General features: G+C 43.1%; 1 protein-coding gene across 1 annotated transcript in view; it reads right to left on the minus strand.

The window, feature by feature from the left end:
- Window positions 1-860: 860 nt before the first annotated feature.
- The window catches only part of zzef1 (zinc finger, ZZ-type with EF hand domain 1), a 305,676-nt gene continuing 282,795 nt past the window's right edge, over window positions 861-23,741 (minus strand). Inside the window, 3 exon segments of the mRNA XM_068010068.1 lie at window positions 861-2,151; window positions 13,423-13,494; window positions 22,462-22,612. Of these exon segments, the coding sequence (XP_067866169.1) occupies window positions 2,050-2,151; window positions 13,423-13,494; window positions 22,462-22,612 (325 nt within the window). The 3' untranslated portion in view covers window positions 861-2,049.

The raw sequence follows: 23,741 nt of genomic DNA on the forward strand, positions 1-23,741 counted from the left end.
ACATCAACCCATGGCAGCACACAATGGACATGTTTGATACACGGAGAACGTCGTGCTGGTTAAAGTCTCATCAGAAGGACAGCACCTCTGACAGTGCTGCACACCCTCCATAATTCTGTGAGGTTTCAGTGCCATCCCGCTCTCCGGCCGCTCACTCCCCGCGCCTCCCCCCCACCCCCATCCCTCCGGACACTAGCTCTAGGCCTGCTTCCCTCCTGTCGGCCACTCATTCCTACAATCACCCCGTCACCCCTCGCGGCCCACTTTGCTTCTTCCAGTGGAGCGAATGGCCGAGAGGAGGGAAGCGGACCACGGCCTAGCACTAGCAACTAGAAGGATAGAGTGGGGTGGGGTGGGTGGGGGAGAGAGAGGTAGCAGGGAGCAAGGGGCCAGAGAGTGGTTGGTGGGGGGGTAGCCAGACAGTGGAAGAGCGTGGGGGGGTGGGGGGAGCGAGGAGCTGATAGGGGAGAGCGTTTTTCTGTGCTTGCGCTTGTTAGTCCTGGCAAGGCAAGACGTAGGCTGCGCATGTGCAGTATCTGAGTGCAGGAGACCCTTTGCACATCTTGAAGCGCTCTGATGACATCAGCGGGCCGCTGCGTTGTCAGGAGTCACTGTTATTTTTAATGCTTTATACATTTTCATATAAATACATTCATTAATCTTGCCACATTCACACTTCCCTTTCTTTCACTATCATTTTCCTTGACACCTCTCCCATCTTCCCTACAGTACACTTCGCCACCTTAGAATACTAGATTAGTTTTAAACTCACGCCTCCCAAGACACAGTATAATCTCACAGTATTGTTTAATGTCTCAAGTTGTCTTCAAACTTCCAATTTCTACATTAAAAAAGATTAATTGCACATTTCTTAGTTTCTATTTTATTGAACATTACCAAGTTGGCATATTATTTAAAACAGCTCAGCAAAATATTACAACTGAGTGAATATTTTAAACTTGTCCATTATTTTCAACTGCATAATTGATACCCGCATCACATAATATTGACAGCATTATACATTCAGAATTCTATGCAGCATTGGAATTGGGAGGGGGGCCATAGAGGGGAAAGAGATGGAAGCACAATAAAACCTGCTTCAAAAAGGAGTACAAAGTGAGAAATGGCACTATAAGCTAAACTAACTTAAATAAAAAATAAGCTCTAATAACTGAATGAGAATTACACATCCTCTATGACAGATAACAGATGTCAAGCCCATGTTCTTTAGATACAGTAATTTTTGTAGGGCTTTTACAGATCCACTGGGGTGAGGGAAGGAATGGTGGGTACAACCAGGAACTTTAGGACTTGTTAAAATGTAATACAGACTATTTTATTAGATGAATCTATAATCTTTCCAACCTGCAATTGATCTCTGCCAGACAATCAAATGATGAATTAAGTGACCATTTACTGGATGGTAACAATTTCTACTTTGGTACACATGAAAATAAGAGATTACCTTCATAAAAGGATAATTAACTTGCCACTACTGTGAAACCCAACCAACCAGCAGCAAAATCCACTTCAGTGCCAGAATATAAATGATCAATTCCACATGAAATTTTAACTATAGGTAACCTATTAGTAGTGCTAAGGCTGGGTATGGCCAGATTGAGTTTATCTTTACTTTGCACCCAGTTACTGTCAGATCTTGAACGCAGGTAAGAAAAAATGCGGTAGAAGCATTTGTAACGGAAGCTGCTAGTCGATGGAAAGGGATCTGAAACCATCGTCAGTGTTAAGAGGAATTCAAGTCTGAATTTCAGTAAACGCGGAACCCTGGGGTTTTCAGGGAGCACTCATGAGGCGGGGTCTCATCACAGTGCCTGGAAGAAAAGAAAAGGAGAGAGAGAGAGAGAGAGAGAGAGAGAGAGAGAGAGAGAGAGAGAGAAATATAGTGAGGGAGAACAAGCGCATCACACTTCAGAAAGTGCAGGTTTGAGAACATCTGAACAGTCAGTTGCTGTGTGATGTAATTCTCAGATGACTGTGCTTGTCTGAGCTCCGTTGACTCTCATTAGTCTGAAGATGCCACAAACATTATTAAGCAGGTTTGGTCTGAGATGTCAACTGTTCATTCAGAAGCTTGGTAGCTTTATTCTGATAGTTAATCGCGAGACTGATGGCAGCAATATTCTTCAGTCCCTGAAAGAAAATCAAACACTTTCAATTTGGAACTCCTTCAACAGTGCAGTCAAACCCACATGAATAAATCTCAGAAGCTAGCACCATGATCAAATCCCAAACTCAGTGCGTACACTGAGCAGCAGCAAATACATTATGTCCTGCTCTTTCCCTATATTAACTTGGGCATGCAAAGAAGATCAGTATGCAAGAGGCCTGACCAATATTCGTCCCTCAGCAAACATCACTAAAGCAGATCATCTGGTCGTTATCACATTGCTGTTTATGGGACCTGTGCACAAATTGGCTACCACATTTCCTACATTACAACAGTGCCTACAATTCAAGAGTACTTCTTTGGCTGTAAAGTGCTTTGGGATGTCCTCAGGTTGTGAAAGGTGCCATATAAATGCATTAGCTTCATCTGGTAGCACACCACCCAACAATATTTGGGTAGCTAACATTAAGATCATTAGGCTTCTGATAGAGGGAAGCCCTGTGTGCAATTAAATGAAATTAGAAAATGTGCAACTCAAAATGGTCTAAAGTTGATTTTAAGTCACATTTGATTTTGTGTATGAATTTATAATATTTGGTTTTACAGCTGAACTATAAATCAATTTGTTACAAGTACTGCAGCTCTTAGAAGTTAGTATGTTCTATTTTTCCCCTGAATAAGAAATTGGTAGTTCATTAACAAAGAAATGACAAAAAATTTAATGTAGGTCATCATCATTCTTCTTTATATAAACCGTCATAGAGTCTTACCCTTGGGAATAAAACTAACTGCTATAAAAATTATGACTCTACCTGCCTGTCTGATCAATTTATTGATTTTCTGATACTTGTTCAAACAGTGACCATAAATGAGCTACTTTATTAGAGGAAATTAAATTTAACAAACCCTGTTTAAACAAGGAAGTACCTTTGATTAATGACTGCAGCTCCCCTGATGTAAATCAGCCTTCCAAGGCAGTTGCCTTGATAACACCTGTGCTTGCTTTTTAAATTAAAATATTTAATCAAAGAATACAAAAACATGCAAAGTGAATAATTCCTTTTCACCAGTTTTCAGAAAGGAGTGCAAATGGTGAAATTCTGCACTTTATCAAATGCCAGAGGAATAGCAACTTCCATTGTACAGTGCTGTTAAGATACAAAAAAGGTGCATCACAGAGGCATAAATCGGACAAAAAAAGCACAGAGTCCACAGAGGAGTGACCAAAAGTTTGGTTACAGCAGTAGGTTTTAAGCCGGATTTTAAAAGGAGAAGTGGGAGATGAAGAGATGATGGGAGATGAAGGGAGATGATGGGAGATGAAGGGAGATGAAGGGAGATGAAGGGAGATGAAGGGAGATGATGGGAGATGAAGGGAGATGATGGGAGATGATGGGAGATGATGGGAGATGATGGGAGATGATGGGAGATGATGGGAGATGATGGGAGATGAAGGGAGATGATGGGAGATGATGGGAGATGATGGGAGATGATGGGAGATGATGGGAGATGATGGGAGATGAAGGGAGATGAAGGGAGATGAAGGGAGATGAAGGGAGATGAAGGGAGATGAAGGGAGATGAAGGGAGATGAAGGGAGATGAAGGGAGATGAAGAGAGATGAAGGGAGATGAAGAGAGATGAAGGGAGATGAAGAGAGATGATGGGAGATGAAGAGAGATGATGGGAGATGAAGAGAGATGATGGGAGATGAAGAGAGATGAAGAGAGATGAAGAGAGATGATGGGAGATGAAGAGAGATGATGGGAGATGAAGAGAGATGATGGGAGATGAAGAGAGATGATGGGAGATGAAGAGATGATGGGAGATGAAGAGATGATGGGAGATGAAGAGATGATGGGAGATGAAGAGATGATGGGAGATGAAGAGATGATGGGAGATGAAGAGATGATGGGAGATGAAGAGATGATGGGAGATGAAGAGATGATGGGAGATGAAGAGATGATGGGAGATGAAGAGATGATGGGAGATGAAGAGATGATGGGAGATGAAGAGATGATGGGAGATGAAGAGATGATGGGAGATGAAGAGATGATGGGAGGGAATTCCAGTGTGGGGCTAGATGGTTGAAGGTGCAAGTGGAAATGGTGGACAGGGGAAAAAGGGGGCTATAAGAGGACTTAAACATAAGATTGGCAATTTTAAATTGGAGGCATGGGCAGATTGGAAGTCAAGGTATGTCAGAAAAGACAGGAGTGATGGGTGAGCAAATTCTAGCCTAATAAAGCAGTTCATTGAAGTTCAGGCATTTTCAGCAGAACATATTTGCATAATCCCTTGTATGCTGCAACAGGTTTGACTGGCTAATTCAAAATTCTGTCAGTTTATGCAGATTAAAGGAAATGTTTAAATTGCTCTACTACTTATTGAAAGCACTTTGAAGTATTTGTTACAATTGGCAATCTGATTGACAAAACTGAGCTTTTGAAGGGGCTTTTTGCTTTGATAGGCTCCCCGAGTCTCCTTATCCTTCCTGCCCTCCATCCTCTCCTATTGGTGTCAAGTCATGGTGGGTTTTGACTGAGTGTATTATTTCCTTTAACCTGCACAGTTTTAATTCAGCACTTCTTCCAAATGTATCATTTGTAAAGACAAATCCATGGCATCAGACAAATGGCTGGCAAATTATACTTGCTTCAATGCCAGAGACTGGAGGATCTGTTGCAAGCCATTCTAATATGCTGCAATGTGTTCCACAATACATATCATGCCGGATTTTGCAAGAGAAGGTCTCAAACACTTTAAAAGTTTACATATTTTGTTGCCATGGACACATGCAAAACAACTTTAACCTTGCACACAGGTGCACACACAAACAAGGTCACTTATCTAGCACAGCCTTCTATTTTCTGCAAGTGTCAGCCCTGGCTCAGTTTAGTAACACTTGCCTCTGAATGACAAGGTTCTGGGTCCAAGTACCACTCCAGAATTTGAGCACAAAAATCAAGACCGACGCTCCACTGCAGTACTGAGGGAGTGCTGCACTGTTACAGGTGTCATCTTTTGGATGAGACGTTAAAATGGAGGCCCATCTGCCCTTTCAGGTGGGCCTAAAAGATCCCATGGCACTATTTTGTATAGCAGCAGAGGAATTATCACCAGCATCCTGCCAATATGTATCCCTCAATCAACATCACAAAAACAGATTATCTGTTCATCATCACATTGCTGTTTGCGGGAGCTTGTTGTATGAAAAGTGGTTGCTGCGTTTCCTACATGATAACAGTGATTCCACTTCAAAAGTATTGCATTGGCTGTAAAGTGCTTTGAGAAGTCCGGTGATTGCAAAGAGCTATATAAATGCAATTTTTTTTTTAAAGAAAGGGTTAAGCCTTCTCTACACATCATATAAATGAGGCCATCTTGACAGGTTGGTTCCCGAAAAACATGCGCCAAGAATATGCAAGAAATATTGTCTGGATGCTGCACAGAGGCAATGCTGCACATGGTCTACTATTCCAGGATCCTAGACAGCTCCAGAAACTACACCCCTTCCACCAATTGGTTTTGAACTGAAGCTAAACTGACTATAAAACTCAACCTGATAGAAAAATAACAAAATTGCAGGGTGTAAAGGGATGGTTGGGTGGGATTGTGGTATGCAGAGCACAGATCATTCACAGAATAAACAGATGCTGCTGCAAGTGTGTAGGAAATCCAAGGGTTCTACCTGGGGTTGGAGACTCCCTGGACGTAGAGAACAGAACATTGCTGAACCAAATTCATAAGTTTTCAAACTGTCCTTGGGCAGGTTCATTACTAATTCCACCTGCTCGTCCTCCCCCCACCACACTCACATAAGTAAACTTTGGTCTCAATTGATTGGGAGCCTGGGTTGCTGAGGATCCTTCGGCATGTTGACCGAGTGGTGTAACATATGGCTCTTACTTAGAAGGGTGGGGTATGTTTTGCCAGTGGCACCAATTGTTGCCACTTCTTCTTTGGCACTGACTGGTCTTTGGCACCAATGAGGAATTGAGATACCCAATTGGGAGCAGCTGGATACACTGATCTCAGCAAGTACCAAGTTGGGGTGGTTACCCTTTTATTGCTTTTCACATATGGTCTTAGTTATTCATTTTGGATGCGTTTTTAATGACCTGAGACAAATATGGCAGGTGGTCTACTTGAGTTTTGGCGGCAGAGATTTTCGTCATCATGCAAAATACAATAGCCATTTACAATTAATTCGGCAACATAAACTGACTATTCTGGTTAAAGCCTTTCCTTGAAGTTTGTATCAACAAACTGTTGCAAAGGTAGAACCTTAAAGGGTTACAGGACTCAAGGAGGTCAGTTGGCCCATCATATCTATATCTGTGCTGTCTCGAAGTACAGAAATCTTACTGCCCTGGATTTTCCTCATAGACCTGTACCTTTTCCTATTGGATTGATTTTCCCTCAAAAATGCAATAGTCTCTGGCTCAGTCATTCCCTGCAGCACAGCATTCCATGCTCCAACACCCTGTGTAAATAAATTACTCCTGATCGCTGACAGTTTTAAATTGATGATCCCCTCAACTAAAGGAAACATTCTTTCCCTATTCAACAGCAACTTGCATTTACATAGCACCTTTAACATAGTAAAATATCCCAAGGTGCTTTATAGGTACATATTCATCATTTCAAATCCAGTGACTTTTACACTTATAGAATCTACAACACAGACACTAGTCATTCAGTCCTACTGGTTTAAGCTGCTGTTTATATTTCAGACAAACCTCTAATTACCTATTCTTGCCCTGCTGCCGCATCTCCCTATTTTCTTCTCCCCATCAAACCTCCGCTTAAATGAAAAGAAACTGTTAAATCTCTTCCACTTCTCCAGTGGAAACAGCCCCAATAGGCAGGATTTTCACCCCCGTACAGAGGTAGGCGGGCACAGAAATTCATGCTGCCGTCCAGCGTACTGGCTTCCCAGAAGCAGGATAGGGGTGGCAGGTAGCCAATTAAAGCGAGCTAATAGCCTATTAAGGCCTACGGTCAGAGGCTGACTGGAATTTTTCAGTCGGCCTGTGGATCCATCCCCCGCACCGAGGCGTTAGGAACTACTAGGCCACCTGCCTGAAAACCAGGAAGCTAGCATTCCAGGCAGGCTTTAAGGCCCCCTCTGCTTGCTTGCTGCTGAGACTATTTTTTACAATTTAAAACTTTTAAAAGTTGTACAGAGGGCACCACAAGATGGAGGCACCCTCTCTCTCTCATGAACTGCGGGCTGCTGCTCCTTTCGAGCTGCAGGGCCTACTATTGGCCCTCGAGTTTAGACAGCCCCCCTTCCATCCTTAATTGGATGGCAAATGCACCCTCTGACCACCAAGTGGTACCAGTCTGGGGAAAATCAAGGTGGGTGACTGTTTTCCAGGCAGTGCAGGGTGATCTCCATTTAGTCCCAGCCCAAAATCCTGCCCAGTACCTCTCTAGTCTCTCCTCATAAGTACAGTTTCCTATTTCTGACATGATTAAAATTTAAAAGCTCTCCCTGGCTTTAAGGTCCTTTCTATAATAGGTCACCCAAAATATCTCGAATTGTGGCCTAACCAATGTCTTGTATGAATTTATCGCTTCTTTAGTTTTATACTTTATACCCATTTATAAAACCCAAATGCTTTGTTGGCTTTATTTACTTGCACTAGCATTTTCAGGGTTCAAATACATAATATATCCTAGGTGTCACTGCTCATCCACACCCTTCAGGGTCTTGCCAATGAGTGTGTACTTTCATTCCTCATCATTCTTTTTCTCAAAAGGATAACCTTACAATTATCCACATTAAATCACATCTTCAATCAGTATGCTCAGTCCAATGACCTGTCCATATCTTCTTGCAGTCGTGTATGATTCTCTGCACTGTCTGCCAAATCGCACCAACATCACTAAATTGGTGATCTGGTCATTGTTATTTGTGGGACCATACTGTGCATAAATTATCTGCCATGTTTCCCTGCATATGTACAGTGGCTGTGAAACAATGTGACGTTCTGAGGATGTGAAAGATACCATATAAATACAAGTTCTTTCCTCGATCATCAAACTTTGATTTGTAACAGGTCCTGGAACTTCGTATGACACCGGAATAAGAGACCCTATGTGACACTGTCTAAATATGATGCCATGTGTGTCTGTGATAAGCATGGAGTTTCCCTGAGCCAACCAAATTAGAAACTAGTTCTGTGGCAGATAGTTGAACGGAGAGGTAGGTTGAGCAGGTTGCATAATGGGACAACCTATTGGTAGGCAGTGGCGTAGTGGTATTGTCACTGGACTAGTAACCCACAGACCCAAGGTATTTCTCTGGGGACATGGGTTCGAATCCCACCACAGCAGAAGGTGGAATTTGAATTTAATTAATAAATCTGGAATTAAAAGCTAGTCTAATGATGGCCATGAAACCATTGTCGATTGTTGTAAAAACCCATCTGGTTCACTAATGTCCTTTTGATTGATTAGAGATACAGCACTGAAACAGGCCCTTCGGCCCACCGAGTCTGTGCCGAACATCAACCACCCATTTATACTAATCCTACACTAATCCCATATTCCTACCAAACATCCCCACCTGTCCCTATATTTCCCTACCACCTACCTATACTGGTGACAATTTATAATGGCCAATTTACCTACCAACCTGCAAGTCTTTGGCATGTGGGAGGAAACCGGAGCACCCGGAGAAAACCCACGCAGACACAGGGAGAACTTGCAAACTCCACACAGGCAGTACCCGGAATCGAACCCGGGTCCCTGGAGCTGTGAGGCTGCGGTGCTAACCACTGCGCCACTGTGCTTTAGGGAAGGAAATCTGCTGTCCTTACCTAGCCTGGCCTACATGTGACTCCAGACCCACAGCAATGTGGTTAACTCTTATATGCCCTCTGAAATGGCCTAGCAAGCCACTCACTTGTACCTAACCGCTACGAAGTCAATAAAAAGGAATGAACCCAGACGTACCACCCGGCATCGACCGAGGCACCGGAAACGACAACGGCAAACCCAGCCCTGTTGACCCTGCAAAGTCCTCCTTACTAACATCTGGGGGCTTGTGCCAAAGTTGGGAGAGCTGTCCCACAGACTAGTCAAGCAACAGCCTGACATAGTCATACTCACGGAATCATACCTTACAATGTCCCAGACACTGCCATCACCATCCCCGGGTATGTCCTGTCCCACCGGCAGGAGAGACCCACCAGAGGTGGTGGCACAGTGGTATACAGTAGGGAGGGAGTTGCCCTGGGAGTCCTGAACATCAACTCCGGACCCCATGAAGTCTCATGGCATCAGGTCAAACATGGGCAAGGTAACCTCCTACTGATTACCACCTACCGCCCTCCCTCAGCTGATGACTCAGTACTCCTCCATGTTGAACACCACTTGGAGGAAGCACTGAGGGTGGCAAGGGCACAAAATGTACTCTGGGTGGGGGACTTCAATGTCCATCACCAAGAGTGGCTCGGTAGCACCACTACTGACTGAGGTGGCCGAGTCCTAAAGGACATAGCTGCTAGACTGGGTCTGCGGCAGGTAGTGGGGGAACCAACACAAGGGAAAAACATACTTGCCCTCGTCCTCACCAATCTGCCTGCCGCAGATGCTTCTGTCCATGACAGTATTGGTAGGAGTGACCACCTCACAGTCCTTGTGGAGACTAAGTCCTGCCTTCCCATTGAGGACACCGTCCATCGTGTTGTGTGGCACTATCACCGTGCTAAATGGGATAGATTTCGAACAGATCTAGCAATGCAAAATTGGGCATCCATGAGGCGCTGTGGGCCATTAGCAGCAGCAGAATTGTACTCAACCACAATCTGTAACCACATGGCCTGGCATATCCCCCACGCTATCATTACCATCAAGCCAAGAGACCAACCCTGGTTCAATGAAGAGTGCAGGAGGGCATGCCAGGAGCAGCACCAGGCATACCTCAAAATGAGGTGTCAACTTGGTGAAGCTACAACACAGGACTACTTGCATGCCAAACTGCATAAGCAGCATGTGATAGACAAAGCTAAGCAATCCCATAACCAACGGATCAGATCTAAGCTCTGCAGTCCTGCCACATCCAGCAGTGAATGGTGGTGGGCAATTAAACAACTAACTGGAGGAAGTGGCTCCACAAATATCCCCATCCTCAATGATGGGGGAGCCCAGCACATCAGTGCAAAAGATAAGGCAGAAGCATTTGCAACAATCTTCAGCCAGAAGTGCCGAGTTGATGATCCATCTCGGCCTCCTCCTGAAGTCCCCAGCATCACAGATGCCAGACTTCAGCCAATTCGATTCACTCCGCGTGATATCAAGAAACGACTGAAGGCACTGGATACTGCAAAAGCTGTGGGCCCTGACAACATTCCGGCAATAGTACTGAAGACCTGTGCTCCAGAACTTGCCGCACCCCTAGCCAAGCTGTTCCAGTACAGCTACAACACTGGCATCTACCCGGCAATGCGGAAAATTGCCCAGGTAAGTCCTGTACACAAAAAGCAGGACAAATCCAACCCGGACAATTACCGCCCCATCAGCCTACTCTCAATCATCAGTAAAGTGATGGAAGGTGTCATCAACAGTGCCATCAAGCGGCACTTGCTTAGCGATAACCTGCTCAGTGACGCTCAGTTTGGGTTCCGCCAGGGCCACTCAGCTCCTGACCTCATTACAGCCTTGGTTCAAACATGGATAAAAGAGCTGAACTCAAGAGGTGAGGTGACAGTGACTGCCCTTGACATCAAGGCAGCATTTGACAGAGTATGGCATCAAGGAGCCCTAGCAAAACCGAGGTTAACGGGAATCAGGGGGAAAACACTCCGCTGGCTGGAATCTTACCTCGCTCAAAGGAAGATGGTTGTGGTTGCTGAAGGTCAATCATCTGAGCTCCAGGACATCACTGCAGGAGTTCCTCAGGGTAGTGTCTTCGGACCAACCATCTTCAGCTGCTTCATCAATGATCTTCCTTCAATCATAAGGTCAGAAGTGGGGATGTTCGCTGATGAATACACAATGTTCAGCACCATTCGTGACTCCTCAGATACTGAAGCAGTCCGTGTAGAAATGCAGCAAGACCTGGACAATATCCAGGCTTGGGTTGATAAGTGGTAAGCAACATTCGCGCCACACAAGTGCCAGGCAATGACCATCTCCAACAACCATCTCCCCTTGACATTCAACGGCATTACCATCGTTGAATCCCCCACTATCAACATCCTAGGGGCTACCATTGACCAGAAACTGAACTGGAGTAGCCATATAAATACCGTGGCTACAGGAGCAGGTCAGAGGCTAGGAATCCTGAGGCGAGTAACTCACATCCTGACTCCCCAAAGCCTGTCCATCATCTACAAGGCACAAGTCAGGAGTGTGATGGAATACTCTCCACTTGCCTGGATGGGTGCAGCTCCAACAACACTCAAGAAGCTCGACACCATCCAGGACAAAGAAGCCCGCTAGATTGGCACCTCACCTACAAACATTCACTCCCTCCACCACTGACGCACAGTGGCAGCAGTGTGTACCATCTACAAGATGCACTGCAGCAATGCACCAAGGCTCCTTAGACAGCACCTTCCAAACCCACGACCTCTACCAACTAGAAGGACAAGGGCAGCAAATACATGGGAACATCACCACCTGCAAGTTCCCCTCCAAGTCACACACCATCCTGACTTGGAACTATATCACCGTTCCTTCACTGTCGCTGGGTCAAAATCCTGGAACGCCCTTCCTAACAGCACTGTGGGTGTACCTACCCCACATGGACTGCAGCGGTTCAAGAAGGCAGCTCACCACCACCTTCTCAAAAGGCAATTAAGGATGGGCAATAAATGCTGGCCTGGCCAGAGACACCCACACCCCATGAATGAATAAAAAAAAAACAAGATGCTGTACTACAGCTAGGATAGATGCGGGTTTATTCTTCCACACCATTCGGTTCCCAAGCTGCTGTAGGGCCAGGCAGGGTGCAGGCCAGGTGCTTAACTATAGGGGAAGTATGAAAATCAGGGTGTTCTCAGAATTAACAGAAATAGATTTACATCCGCACTAAAATTATGAAAGTGGTGAGTTTAAGTAACTTGCTTTTGTATTTTAAGAGCAATCTTAGTTTACAGGTCTAAAAAATAGCAAAGCAGCAAGGTAAAAGCAAAATACTGCGGATGCTGGAAATCTGAAATAAAAACAAGAAATGCTGGAACCACTCAGCAGGTCTGGCAGCATCTGTGGAAAGAGAAGCAGAGTTAACGTTTCGGGTCAGTGACCCTTCTTCCGATGAAGGGTCACTGACCCGAAACGTTAACTCTGCTTCTCTTTCCACAGATGCTGCCAGACCTGCTGAGTGGTTCCAGCATTTCTTGTTTAAAGCAGCAAGGTAGTTTAGTTATTGAACTCTTTCAGAAGATCTTTATCGTGAAAGGGCCATTTACAACTCACCATTTCAGTAGAGTACAGTAACTACTCATTCAGAGGGCAGGGAAGAAACTTCGATCAACAATACTCGGTGTTTAATTTACATAGACATGTTTTATACAGATGCACATTCAAGTTTTTAAACAGTACAATGATAGGACAGATTGCTAGCACCCAGATGAAATCACTTCATGAATTCCTGCTTGTGTTGGTTTCCTCCATTGCCAAGGCTGTATCACGAAATAAAAATGCCTCTATGGTAACTTAATAGCTCAGCGACTCTACTTTTTAAAGCAAATTTATATTCCCTTCAAAATTGGGGATGGTAGTGCTTTTTGTCAGCCAGTACATAGCACTCATAATTCAGATATAACACGGGTTGTTTGCAGAGTGCAACCCACTCTATTCTGTTAACAATATATTTTCATGCCAATCTCAACCTTACATCATCAACCCTGGCTACACACATGATTTTCCATATCTCACACAGTCGTTTTGTGATCTGATTTGAGATGCCAATTTGCTCAGAATAAGCAGCAGTTAGGTGTTGCAAATTTGCAACCTGTGACCTTTGAAGTCAAACAGCTTTGAATTTATTTGCCATGTGACCTAAGAGAGCAAGACTTAGAGTCATGGAGTCACTTTAATCCCATGATTTGCCCAGCTGGATTCATATGTTGGTCCCAGAATGGCAAGGACAAAGTACTAATCCACTGCAGCAAGTACTTTTAAGGGAACAGTCTTCAAAAGAAACTCCCGACAATTAATTCAAGCCTCAGCAATAACGTGTTCAAGTCAGACTTTAGCAATGTTTAAGCAACAAGCACCCTTTCTCGTTCAAAAATTGACTGCATTCATTTTGCAAGAGTTACATATGATTCTCACCTGCATGACACAGTGGTGGATGTGATCTTCTGTGGTTAAGGCCACAAAATAGTCTTGCAGCACACCAAGTTCCTGCACCCAATCAGAAACATTGTTATTCTGCAATATTGTACATCAGAAGCGATACAAAGAGAATCCAATCCTTATGTAGTGAACTGAATGAACAAATTTGATATGACAAACATAGACTTTTCCTCTTGCAGTGGTTATAAATAAAAGATAGTTAGTAATAAATCCAATAGGGAATTCAGGATAAATCTTTTTACCCAGAGTGATTAGAGTGTGGAACTCACTACAACATTGACTAATTGAGATGAATAGCATTGATGCATTTAAGGGGAAAGCTGTACGACTGAGGGAAGGAAGGTATAGAAGGTTATGCTGATAGAGTGAGATGAAATAAGGTGGGAGGAGACTCATATTGAGCGTAAACACTGATGTGAACCTGTTGGTTTAACAGCTGCAAAATTCTATGTAAGACACTATAACTTTTAACTTTAATCCAAAATTTTTCCAGTTCCTCAAGTGGCCTCAAGCATCCTCTCTCCATAGTCGGCAATAGTGTTCAACTTTCACTACCTTGGTTCACTGTTTTCTAAAGTCCAGTTTCTGTGGGACAGGCGATAGAAAGGAGCTAATATGTTGCAACTAGGCCCACTTATTGATAGGTGGGATGTGAAGGGCAGGAACACGGGCAGGGAAAGTACATGACTGTCACATCACTGCGACATTATAATTTTTTTTTAAAATTCTGCATGCATTCAACACTGGTAGCACCCTAAAGCTGAGTTTCAATTAAAACATGGGTTTGCCCTATGCAAATCTAGACACAACAACAATCACATCCGCTTTCTGTAGCTGCTCAGACACCAAGTACTGTGCACTTTAACGCCACCTTCCTGAGAAGGTAGTCTTTAACACTCAAACTGCAAGCTGAAAAGGAAATCCAGTGTTCAAAAGGCACCCAAAACAGCAGGAAGTAAAAGTACTTGGTTAGAACTGGGAAGAGTTTTAAATATTTATTAGTGCGAATCTATATTTACGTTTGAGCAGAAAGACTTACACGTACATAATTTGATTTTATACTTTGACATTTATGAATGAAGTAAAATTCCACCAATTGCAGTATTAAGTCCAACTAAAATGTGAATACACTAAAGCCCAGGCAATGATTTTTTATAAATGATCTGATTAAAAATGTCTAAAACCAGCTGCCTTGGTACTTTGCTGTGACAAGAGTACCCATGATCAGTCCGTACCTCCTTTGGGGCAGACTGCGATAAAGAAAGCTCTCTGCTGCACTCAAAACTGAACTGTACAACATGCTGTGGTCTGCATATACTTCCTTTGCACAGCTATCAAGGAGCTCTAAACTGTCTTTGCAACAGAAAGGTAGTAATTCATTTGTTTCAGTCAATCCGTATTCAATTTAACTACCTCTCTCCAATGGGATATTAAAAATACAAACTGAAAACAAATTCATCAGGAAGCTTTTAACTGGGAAACCTATTGACAGAATTGTTATCTTACTAGTGTTAGTATTTAAACTTCAACAGGAAGTAACTGTTGGTATGGGAACACAAATGAGAGAATGCAGACTGTACTAGCCCTGTTGCTAGTGTGTAGGTTGCTCATGGTTGCTAAGCTGATGCCATAAAGGTTTCTTCTTCAAATTGGTTCTGGCTGTCACACAGAGGCAGTCCAGTAGCAAAGTGGATCCAGGGTATTTGTGTATTGTCACAGAGTGGGAGGGTTAACATTTGCATTCCTTAGTGAAACAGTAAGCAGGCTCCAGGCAGGGGAGGAGGGGATATTAAATAGAAGGTTTCAAAATTATGCAGAGTTTTGATAAGTTAAACAGGGAAATATGATTTCCACTGGCTGATGAGTCAGAGAGAAACACTTTTTAAATATACAGAGTGGTTGAAAATATGGAATGATATGCCACAGTGGTGGAAGCAGAAATTGATTAATTTTTTTTAAAGAAAAAGATTTAGAGTACGGCGAAAGGGCAGGAGAATGGGATTAATGAGGTAACGCTTTTAAAGAGCTCGCCAAATTGCTTCCTGTGCAGTACACATCTATGAAGGGCAAAGGAACGTCTCCCCTCCCTGAGAAATGAATGTGATGCAGGACACATTTCTGAAGGAGTAGAATATTGAAAAGATTGAAATGTTTGTCGCATAGAAAATTCACTTGTGTGACGTGCTGGTGTACACTCTTGTACTTAACAGCAGGAAGCTGCATTTTTCCCAATCTGTGAGCTCCTAATCTTGGGCAGATTGCCAAGTAGGGTCCACAGAACAGACTGGGCAGTTTCTCTAGCAGCTGCCATGCTCCTGCCAATGATCAATTACAGACAGGCAGTGCAGGGCTGCAAATCATCAGGCCCATCATGGCTGCCAGACAATGGTACAGGTCGCCAGGGATGAAAAAAATCAATAAAAGAGCAAAAATCAAAAATCTCAAAAAAGCAGGAGATGGATATGAGAACACCAGCGCAACAACTAAACGATGAAAGCTGCTTTGGTTTGCAGCTTCCCTTGTTTAGCAAGGGAGTATATAATTTGGTGCCAGTAGCAAAGGAATTAGGAGACAGCAACACAAGTCAATTCTTATGATCTTCAACCCATTTCCTTGAATCAGGATCTCTCCACAGGGGAAGCCTGCCTGTAGATTAACCAAACAAATCAAATTTAGTTTGGCAGTAACAAAAAATAAAATTCTCTGGAAGTTGAATTCTCTATTTTTTTTATTGTATTCAACAATTCACTTATCTCACTCACAAAGGAATGAACTGCACAACTGAATGGGTGGATCCAAATAAACCATTCTGGGTGCTGCACCCAGAGGTGTGTTTCACATAAACCTGTTTTTCAATCTCTTGCAGTGATTAAATCATTCAGTAAGAATGTTGCTTAAGAAATCCTAAGTGGCTGAAAATTGAAGAGATTCTGGATTATCTTTTGTTAAGTATGTTCATTGGAGGCTTTCAAACTGCATAGGTTTTTTTTTACACTAAATCTTCTGAAAAGATATGGAACCATGAAACATTTAAAACATTTGAATAAGAGGAAAATTGTTTAACACATTTCAACTTTGCACTCACTCATTCGAATGTGTTAAATTCAATTTAGCAACTTTCAGCACAATAAGCCGAATTGGACTCTGTTCAAACATATTTTGGGCACGGGTTCAGACCGTTCTTAAAAACAAACAAAATCTCAGGTAAAGGCTGGCTACCCGACGGAACCCGATGACTTGTCGGGTTCGGGTCGTGTCAGGTCAGGTCACACCTCCGGGTCCGGCATTCAGGCTCTGGTCGGGTCAGACACACTATCACAACCTCAGATTAGTGGCTCCAATGTACTGTTTGGACTTGAAAGGAGGTTTTATTACAGATTTTTTAAGTTTGTGCAGATAAGTGACAAAGTGAAAAACCGAAGGTAGGTTAACTGATGGTTGGGTCGGGTCGGGCGTGGGAAAAAAATGGAAGGACTCGGGCCGGGTCGGGTTTCATTTGCAGACCTGAGCTGGCCTTTAATCTCAGGTGTAAAAGACACAACACTTGAATGCAAAGTGGCTGTAAATAGTGACATTACCATTCCCAGCCAGAATGAGATGACTGGGTAATTTCCCCATCAATCACACATGGAGACTGCACTGCTGGAATTGACTGGAATTGATTTTACACACGTAATTTGTATGTAACTATTCTCCACTCTCTGGCTTTTTCGGGAGAAATAACACTACTTTTATCAGCAGAACTTGTTGTAGGAGATCTGTTTGCTGCAGTTCAGAGAGACTTTATTTAAAATAGACTTTGTAAATAGACTTTCATTTGCTTTTCTGTAAAAGACATTGTAGTAAGATTTGGTGATAAAAGTAACAGTGAGGCTATCAGTGCTCACCATTAAGGAGTAAATTAATCAGCAATGTCTGGTGCTCACATGTGCAGTTAAATGCAGAAATCAGGATGTTGCTGTTGGAGTTGCCCTGCTCCTCCAGAAGCTGTGCTACAGCGGTATCTCACCAAGAGAATTGGCATTCAAACATGTGAAGAGTGCAATATTACTGTAGTTATGTGATAGATACCCACTAAACACACCAGAAAAAATTAGGGCTTGTCCATTCATGTGAAAGTGCATTTTTTTAATGGTGTGCTAAGTCTTAATTACTACCAAAGCATCTCTACGGCACTGAAAATTAACATTTACATTGTTGAGTATATTCCTTCTGATTTTAATTATTGTTGGCATTTAAAAAAAAATATATACTCTTTTGTTTTATCTCTTTTAATCCCATCATCTTTTTTCTCTCTATTTCCCTTTCTGTACATAATTTGGCATTGAACTAACTATTCTAATAACTTCCTGGTTTAGACTCTGTAACTCAGTAAGGATTCCTCAAACTGATTGGTTAAGGAGATACACAGTTACTTGCACTATTCACAAAAGTCCAATGGGACTCATGGGATTAAAGTTGATATATTAGCATAGATTGAAGGTTGGTTAACAGAGAAAACAGAGTGGGAATAAACAGGTCAATTACAGGTTGGCAAACTGTGATTAGTGGGGTTGCCACAAGGATTAGTACTTGGGCTTCATCTATTCACAATCAATGACCAAGATGAGCGGACTGAGTGCAACACCCAAGTTTGCTGATGATACAAAGCAAGGTGGGAAAATAAACAGTGAGGAGGATGTAAAGGGGCTGCAAAGGGATTTAGACAGGTTAAGTGAGGTTTTTTTTATTCGTTCACGGGATGAGAGTGTCGCTGGCTAGGCCAGCATTTATTGCCCATCCCTAATGACCCTTGAGAAGGTGGTGGTGAGCTGCCTTCTCGAACCGCTGCAGGTCTTGGGGTTTAGGTACACCCACAGTGCTGTTAGGAAGGGAGTTCCAGGATTTTGACCCAGCAACAGTGAAGGAACGGCAATATAGTTCCAAGTCAGGATGGTGTGTGACTTGGAGGTGAACTTGCAGATGGTGTTGTTCCCACGCATCTGCTGCCCTCGTCCTAGGTGGTAGCGGTCACGGGTTTGGAAGGTGCTGCCGAAGGAGTCTTGGTGAGCTGCTGCAGTGCATCTTGTACATGGTACACACTGCTGCCACTGTGCGTCGGTGGTGAAGGAAATGAATGTTGAAGGTGGTGGATGGGGTGCCAATCAAGCGGGCTGCTTTGTCCTGGATGGTGTCAAGTTTCTTGAGTGTTGTTGGAGCTGCACCCATCCAGGCAAGTGGACAGTATTCGATCACACTCCTGACTTGTGCTTTCTAGATGGAGGACAGGCTTTGGGAAGACAGGAGATGAATTACTCGCCGCAGAATTCCCAGCCTGTGACCTGTTCTTGCAGCCACAGTATTTATGTGGCTGGTCCAGTTCAGTTTCTGGTCAAAGGTAACCCCCAGGATGTTGATAGTGGGGGATTCAGCGATCGTAATGCCATTGAACATCATGGGGATATGGTTAGATTCTCTGTTATTTGAGATGGTCATTGCCTGACACTTGTGTGGCACGCATGTTACTTGCCATTTATCAGCCCAAGCCTGGATTCTGTCCAGGTCGTGCTGCGTCTGGACATTGGCTGCTTCAGTATCTGAGTCGTCGCAAATGGTGCATAACATTGTGCAATCATCAGTGATCATCCCTAAATCTGACCTTATGATGGAGGAAAGGCCACTGATGAAGCAGCTGAATATAATTGGGCCTAGGACACTACCCTCAGGAACTCCTGCAGTGATGTCCTGGTACTGAGATGATTGACCTCCAACAACCACAACCATCTTCTTTTGTGCTAGGTATGACTCCAACTAGCGGAGAGTTTTCCCCGATTCCTATTGACTTCAGTTTTGCTCAGGCTCCTTGATGTCATACTCGGTCAAGTGCTGCCTTGATGTCAAGAGCAGTCACTCTCACCTCACCTCTGGAATTTAGCTGTTTTGCCAATGTTTGAACCAAGGCTGTAATGGGGTCAGGAGCTGAGTGGCCCTGGCGGAACCCAAACTGAGTGTCAGTGAGCAGGTTATTGCTGAGCAAGTGCTGCTTGATAGCACTGTCGACGACCCCTTCCATCACTTTGCTGATGATGGTTGAGAGTAGACTGATAGGGTGGTAATTGGCCATGGGGTAGAATGTGGCAGATGGAATATAATGCAGAGAAATGAGAAGTTATCCATTTTGGTAGGAAAAGCAGAAAAGCAGAAAATTTTTTAAATGGAGAGAGACTGGTAAATGTTAGTATTGAGATGTGTGTGTTCTCGTACATGAATCACAAAGTTAACACGCAGGTACAGAAAGCAAATGGAATGTTAATATATATTACAACGGGATTGGAGTAAAAGAGTAAAGAAGTCTCACTGCCCATTGTCAGGGCATCGGTGAGACCACACTTCTAGTACCGTGCAAAGTTTTAGTCTCTTTTCCCAAGGAGGGATATATTTGCAACTAAGGTTCACTAGATTGATTCCTGGGATGAGGGGACTGTCTGGAGGTGCGAATGAGGTCTATATTCCCTAGATCTTAGAGGAATGAAAGATGATCTCATTGAAACATATAACATTCTGAAGGTGCTTACAAGGTAGATTCTGGGAGGATGTTTCCCTTGGCTGGCGAATCAAGAACTAGAGGTCACAGTCTCCAAATAAGAGGTCGGCCATTTAGGACTGAGATGAGGAGAAATTTCTTCACTCAAAGGGTTGTGAACCTTGGGAACGCTCTACCCAAAGAGCTGTGACTACTCAGTTGTTGTGTATATTCAAGTGAGGGACTGACAAGACTTTTGGATACTAAGGGAATCAAGAGATATAGGGATAGTGCAGGAAGGTGTAACGGAGGTAGATCAGTCACGACCTACTGAATGGCGGAGCAGGCTTCATGGGCTGAATGGCTCTGCTCCTACTTTTTGTCGAGAGTGCAACATAGTTTTTGATTTCAAATAACTGCAAGTTGGAGTGTAGAAACCCACATTGTCTGTTGACAAATGCAAGTGTAATGAACGGCTCGCACTGTTGGTTCGCTGCTAACCACAAAATCTGGGCCATTGTTCGTTGGAAGCCCTGCCTTTTGTCCCGTCCAGCCTTAAATTCATTGGGTGAAACAACGGTGTCAAAAGACACTCCGTGTAAGACTGCCCTCATGCACCTTACATTCAGATCCAAATGGCTCATATACTGACTAGCCCCATTGACTGGTTAATGGCTTCAAGGAAAGAAAGAATGAAGGCTGCTGTTGACACTGAACATTTCATCTCACTTGAGTTCTCACAAATGTTGTTCTTTTTCTGAAGTCCCTAAATCTTCTGAAACTTGAAGGATCCAGTAGTCCAACATACCACCCTTGATGAATTGGGAAAAAATTATTGCCCTCTTTTTCTCTCAAAGTGACTTGTAACTGTTCAGAAACTCTGATAGACTGCTACATATGTTGTACAATCTCTGGAAATTCTCTATAGAATTAATATTTTGACAGCGTGACAACTCCAAGTTTAACTACACTTAAATCTTTGAAGTGATTGTTAACCAAATATTTTGAGGCCGTTCACATAGTATACAGTAACACGTAATCACTCAACAAGACATGAAAAACAATGGAAGAAGAAAAATGAGGGAGAAAGGTAGAACAGAGTGGATGAGAACTTGGGGGAAAATAAAACAGAACAAGGAGATTAAAATGAATAATTTAAAGCACAACATTTTGTACTCCATTAGCTAGCACTGAAACTCTAACTGGTAAACATTACACTGTGACTAGGACTGCAATGACACTTTTAATTATTTAATTTTTGATCAATCCAATGCTAAATCTGTGTTTCTACTGACTCTAAATATTCAACAGAGCAAAACTGAAGTGATAGTCCAATCTAACTTTGTATTTTAAATTGGGATAGCTCCACTAACAATACTCAAAAAAAAATACAACATACACACACATAAATGTTTGCTTCCCCTCAGTCTGTAAAATGTTATTCATGGTTGCAATATAAAAAATCATGCATGATGAGAAAAATACTTTTGTAACAGGAAAATGCTACCTGATCTGGTTAGAGAGGTTGAGTTATTTACTTAATCATGTATACAGCACAGAAACAGGCCAATCTGCCCAACTGGTCTAGGCTCCACTAGACCCTCCTCCCACCCCTCTTCATCTACCAGCAAACCCTTTATTCCTTTCTCCCTCATGTGCTTACCTAGCTTCCCCTTAAATCTATCTGTACTATTTGCCTCATCTACTCCCTGAGGTAGCACAACCCACATTCTGACCAGTCTTGGGTAAAGAAGTTTCTCCTGCAATCCCTACTGGATTTATTAGTGACTATCTTATTATGACCTCTGGTTTTTGACTTCTCCAAAAGTGGAAATATCTTCTCTACGACTTCCCCGTCAAACTCGATATCTTAAAGACGATCAGGTCATCCTCGGTCTTCTCTTTTCTAGAAAAAAGCACTCGAGCCTGTTCAGCATTTCCTGTTAATCATATCCTGTCAGTTTTGGTATCATCCTTATGAATCTTTTCTGCACCTTCTCAATTACTTTATATCGTTTTTATAATATGCAGATGTTCAACACATAACTTCTCTGCTTTTCAGTTCTCTCCCTCTAGAAATGAACCCCTGTTCTTTTTTTATTGCCTTATTAGCTTGCTTTGCTTTTAGTGATTTGCATGACTGTTTCCCTATATCCCTTTGCTCCTCTACCCCATTCAGACTCTTGTTATCCAAGCAGTTTGTGGACTCCTTATTCCACCTACCAAAATGTATCACCTCACACTTATCTATATACCTGGCTATACAGGTCTATACTTCATCATCTAGTGACTTATTAGAAGCCAATCAGTACTCCTCCAGATGTAGTTAAATGAGGATTCTGTCATAGATTTTATCTTTAAATAAAAGAACTTATTGTGGGGTGTTGATGCCATTATATTTCAGGGTTAGGACAAAACATGGTGGCTGTACAAACCAGATGTTGGCTCACAAGTTATCACCACAATGGTAGAGACTGTTTCCAATATTCATTGCTACAAGTATTCTATCTTACCACTGCCCGGTTTTCTGCGATGAAGAACAATTCAGTCAGGGCTCGATGCAGTGGTGGTAGAATGAAAACTCCAGCCTGATCTTGGTGTGCAGTATTCTCCATCTTGGTGAAAAGTTGCCAGAGTGGCTTCAACATGGTGAGGTCACAGCCACTGGGAAAGGGAAATAAAACAGATTGAAAATAGTACACAGGCTATTCCTTGGAAATCATATTCTACTCAAGGGATGATTTTAACACAGATCTACAGCTGCAGTAGGAACCAACATATCGGAACTGTCTCCAACAAAGATTGATGAATCATAAAAATATATGGGGACACATCTGTTTAAAATTTAAACGCTCAACTTACCATTCTATATCAAAAGGTTGAAGGTGAACATCTTCCCCAATATCAATGGGAGTATCAAGTTTACGGTGTAAGTTCTGTAGTCCAGCTGGGTAGAACTGCCCTCACCCTGGTTTCATTCTGATCTATTGAGTCAGAGCCAGAAAATCACCTGAAATGGCTTCTCTTCTCGCTCTTGCAGTATTACCTCTGATGTACCTCAAGGATCTATCTTTAGCCCCCTACTTCTCATCTACACCCTGCTCCTTGACAACATCATCCTTAAACACATCAGGTTACACATGTATACTGATGATACCCAGCTCTACCTCACCGCCAATTCTCTCGACTACATGTCATCTGACTTGTCACAATGCTCATCTGACATCCACTACTGGATGAGCAGAAATTTCCTCCAACTAAATACTGGGAAGACCAAAGCCATTGGACTTTGGCCCCCATCACAAACTCTGTTTTCTAGCCAGTGACTCCATCCCTCTCCCTGAACCAGAGAGTTTGCAACCCCGGTGTCATATTTGACTCCAATGAGGTTTTCCGATCACAAATTCCCTCCACCACCAATACTGCCTGATCCAACTTCATAACATCACCTGACTCCCCTCCTGCTTCGACTCATCTGCTGCTGAAACCTTCATCCCTGCCTTTCTTGCCTCTAGACTTGACAATTCCAATGCTCTCCTGGCCATCCTCCCATTTTCCACCCTACATAAACTTGAGCTCATCCAAAACTCTGTTGCCTGGATCCTAACTCACACCAGGTGTCATTTACCCATCTCCCCTGTGGTCACTGTGGTGGCTCCCATCTTGGCAATGCCTCAATTTTAAAATTCACATCCTTATTTCCAAATCCCTCCATGGTCCCACCCCTCCCCATCTCTACAACCCTCCGAGATTTCTGCGCTCCTCAAATTCTGGCCTCTAGTGCATCCCTGCT

This window comes from Heterodontus francisci, chromosome 30, assembly GCF_036365525.1.
Source record: "Heterodontus francisci isolate sHetFra1 chromosome 30, sHetFra1.hap1, whole genome shotgun sequence".
NCBI classification, from domain to species: Eukaryota; Metazoa; Chordata; class Chondrichthyes; order Heterodontiformes; family Heterodontidae; genus Heterodontus; species Heterodontus francisci.